This window comes from Heterocephalus glaber, unplaced genomic scaffold (genome assembly GCF_053883595.1).
Source record: "Heterocephalus glaber isolate CG9 unplaced genomic scaffold, H.glaber_assembly_v1.0 deba00001790, whole genome shotgun sequence".
Classification (NCBI taxonomy): Eukaryota; Metazoa; Chordata; class Mammalia; order Rodentia; family Bathyergidae; genus Heterocephalus; species Heterocephalus glaber.
In genome coordinates, this window is record NW_028258473.1 from 2503152 (window position 1) to 2506454 (window position 3303).

Consider the following 3303-nt stretch of genomic DNA (forward strand, 5'->3'; position numbering starts at 1 on the left):
GCCATCACAATTGACATACTGGAAACAAAGTCTTAGCCTATTAGTTCATCATAGAAATTTCTTTTTTTTTTGTAAATAATATTAGCTTTAATATGAAAGAAAATAGGCAAAATTAGATACATGATATATGTTGTGATAATCTTGTCACAATATGAGAAACATGCTCATCTACAAGTTGTGTGAAAACAAATCAACTTTGTCAAAAATACATGTTCACAAGTCCTGAAAATATTTATCTTAATATAAAATATGGCAGCAAATTCTTTTGTTACACAGAATACAGAATATACACACCAAAAATTTAAAACAAAAGTAGTGGCAAAATTGTAATTAACAAAAAGCAATTAACAAAATTCAGTTTAGTGGCCTATACTTCCAAATTGTAAAGACTAAACAAAAACTACACAAATACTAACTCTACTTGAAAGTAAAAAATACATTTTAATTCACCATGCTTAAGACACTATGTATTAAGCTCAAAGATACACAAAAATGTCAACTTAATATTTTTATATTACACACTGCAGATATAAAATTCATATATTTAAGTGATTTACTGAAAAACAAATAATGTATGTACTTTAGGGTATCTCTATCTCAGTTTTTATTTTTAGAAATTTTATGGAGAAATATTGACCTCAAGCTTTCTGTATTAATTACTCCTACAGGTCTTATAAGAAATTTTCACAGGAGTTTCAAAATAGGTTTATATATATAGTTTCTCTCCAGTGAGATTTCTTTCATGTATTTGACAATACACGTGTGTACTGAAAGCATTCCCACACTGCTTGCATATATATGGTTTCTCCCTATTGTGAGTGTCTTTGGCAAACACCACAAATGCTGAAAGCTTTCCCACATTGCTTTTGTGCTTAGAATTAATGCTGTGTGAGTTCTTTCATGTATTTTACAATAACGTTGTGTACTAAAAGCTTTTCCACATTGCTTACATACATAGGGTTTCTCCCCAATGTGAATTCTTTCATGTATTTTACAATATTTTGTACTAAAAGCTTTCCCACATTGGTTACATACATAGGGCTTCTCCCCTGTGTGAATTCTTTCATGTATTTTACAATAATGTTGTGTATTGAAAGCTTTCCCACATTGCTTACATACATAGGGTTTCTCCCTAGTATGAATTCTTTCATGTATATTTTACAGTAATCTTGTGTACTAAAGGCATTTCCACAGTGCTTACATACATAAAGTTTCTCCTCTGTGTGAATATTTTCATGTATTTTACAATAACCTTGTGTACTAAAAGCTTTCCCACACTGCTTACATACATAGGGTTTCTCCCCTGTGTGAGTTCTTTCATGTATTTTACAACAACCTTGTGTACTAAAAGCTTTCCCACATTGCTTACATACATAGGGTTTCTCCCCAGTGTGAATTCTTTCATGTATTTTACAATATTTTGTACTAAAAGCTTTCCCACATTGGTTACATACATAGGGCTTCTCCCCTGTGTGAATTCTTTCATGTTGTTTACAATGTTGATGCCTACTGAAAGCTTTCCCACATTGCTTACATATATAAGGTTTCTCTCCATTGTGATTTCTTTCATGAATCTGAATATCATTTGGTGTGCTGGAGGCTTTCAAATTTTTCTTATATATAAAGGTCTTCTCTCTAAGGTGAGTTCTTTCACTAAGATCAGAGTAGGATTTCCCACATTGAGGATATTCATAGGGTTTCTCTCCAGTCTTTGTCCTTGCATGCTTCTGAGAGGACTGGAAATCACCACAGGTTCTTCCATGTTCATTACATTTACACAGCTTCTCTTCTGATCCCAAGCACTCATATGTCTTCAGTCCAGTGTGAGCTAAAACGGGCACATTTAGTGACAAATGCCCAATCAGGGGCTTTCTGCAAGCAAAGCTTTCAGCTGGTTTTAAACCAGCTTGTTTCATGTCCACATTAGCATCTGGAGTCCAAAGGAATATTTCTTCATATTGATTCCAACCTCTATTTTGATAGCATTTCTCTACCTCTTCATTTCTTAGATTTCTCCAGTAACTTTTGTACTCTTCTTCAACTTCCTGGATATCCCAGGCTCTTTCTACAGCAGCCATGTTCCTAAAAGTTTCACTCATCACATCTCTGTAGAGCTTCTTTTGGGATGGATTCAGCAAAACCCACTCCTCTATGGTGAAGTTCACAGCCACATCCTCAAAGGTCACTGCCTCCATTGTGTGGCTTCAGGTTTTCCCAGGGTCCTTCACCCCATGCAGTATGTAGCCAGTAGAATTCACAGATGTTGGCCTAGTGTGTGTGTGGGGGGGAGACTCTCAGCAACGTAGTCTCCTGAAAATTTTAGAACAGTAATTCTGCTTGCCACTGTCCCACAATCTTTGTTGTCCTATCCTAGCCTCAGTGTTAGGCAGTGTACCTGTGTGCCTGAACCTCCTTTAGAAGTGAGTCTTAGTATTCCCAGCTCTCTTCCTCATGTATTAGTGGTTAGTCTTCAGCAGGATTTTCTGCTCCTTCCCCAGTAGTGGTAATAAGTAATAGTAGTATCAAATTATTTCTACTGAGACTGGGGGATTTAGCTCAGTGGTTTCACTGCCTGCCTCACAAGTACAAGGTCCCAAGTTTGATCCCCAGTACCAAAAAAGAAAAAGAAAATATATTATTTCTACTGTCCTCCAATTGAAGGTATTTTGCTTCTACCTCCAACCTCCAAGAAATAAAGGGTCTTTGGCTTTGTCATGGGATTGAGTGGGTGTACAATCCTTCTCTCAGGGGTTGAGGGATTTGGCTTCTGCTTCTCCCACAAAAGCAGTATCTACATTCTGGGGGAATATTTGCTGACCCTCCATCAATGATTTAAGGCTTTTGCTTGTGGCAGAGTGGTCCAGGAAACAAGTGGGGGTTTGTGCCCGTCCACCTTAGCAGCAGCTGTTCTGTGTATCTGTACCTTCTAGGGGTTTTGTTCCAGTGTCCTGTTGTACCCCTGCTGTCTCTTGTCAACACCTGCATTCTCTGATGTGGTAACAGCATAAATAACAAAGCAGATGGATGGGGCTCTTGGAAGCGGCTCCTGATCCACAGCTTCCAGGAGGCTCCCTTGCTCTGGACCCCTCCGGCCACAGCTTCCAGGAGGCACCCTTGCTCTGGACTCCTCTGTCCGGGGCTTCGCTGCCGGCGCTGTCCCGAAAAGGCAAATTTGATGCGGGGACCATGGCAGAGTCCTCGGCCTCACTGAGCAAGTTTTGCGGCAGTGGGGATGGCAGCAGAGCCATGCAGAGATGGAGGGCAGCGCCCTGGACATGGACGAGCCGCCCAGTGAGAACCGAA

At 39.2% G+C, this 3303-nt stretch overlaps 1 protein-coding gene across 1 annotated transcript; it reads right to left on the bottom strand.

Moving 5' to 3' along the window:
* Positions 1-684: 684 nt before the first annotated feature.
* LOC147820862 (uncharacterized) lies at positions 685-2220 on the bottom strand. Its single transcript, XM_087203214.1, is given in 2 exon segments — positions 685-1155; positions 1158-2220. Coding segments are annotated over 2 exon segments (1509 nt in total). The 5' UTR covers positions 2196-2220.
* Positions 2221-3303: the final 1083 nt, after the last annotated feature.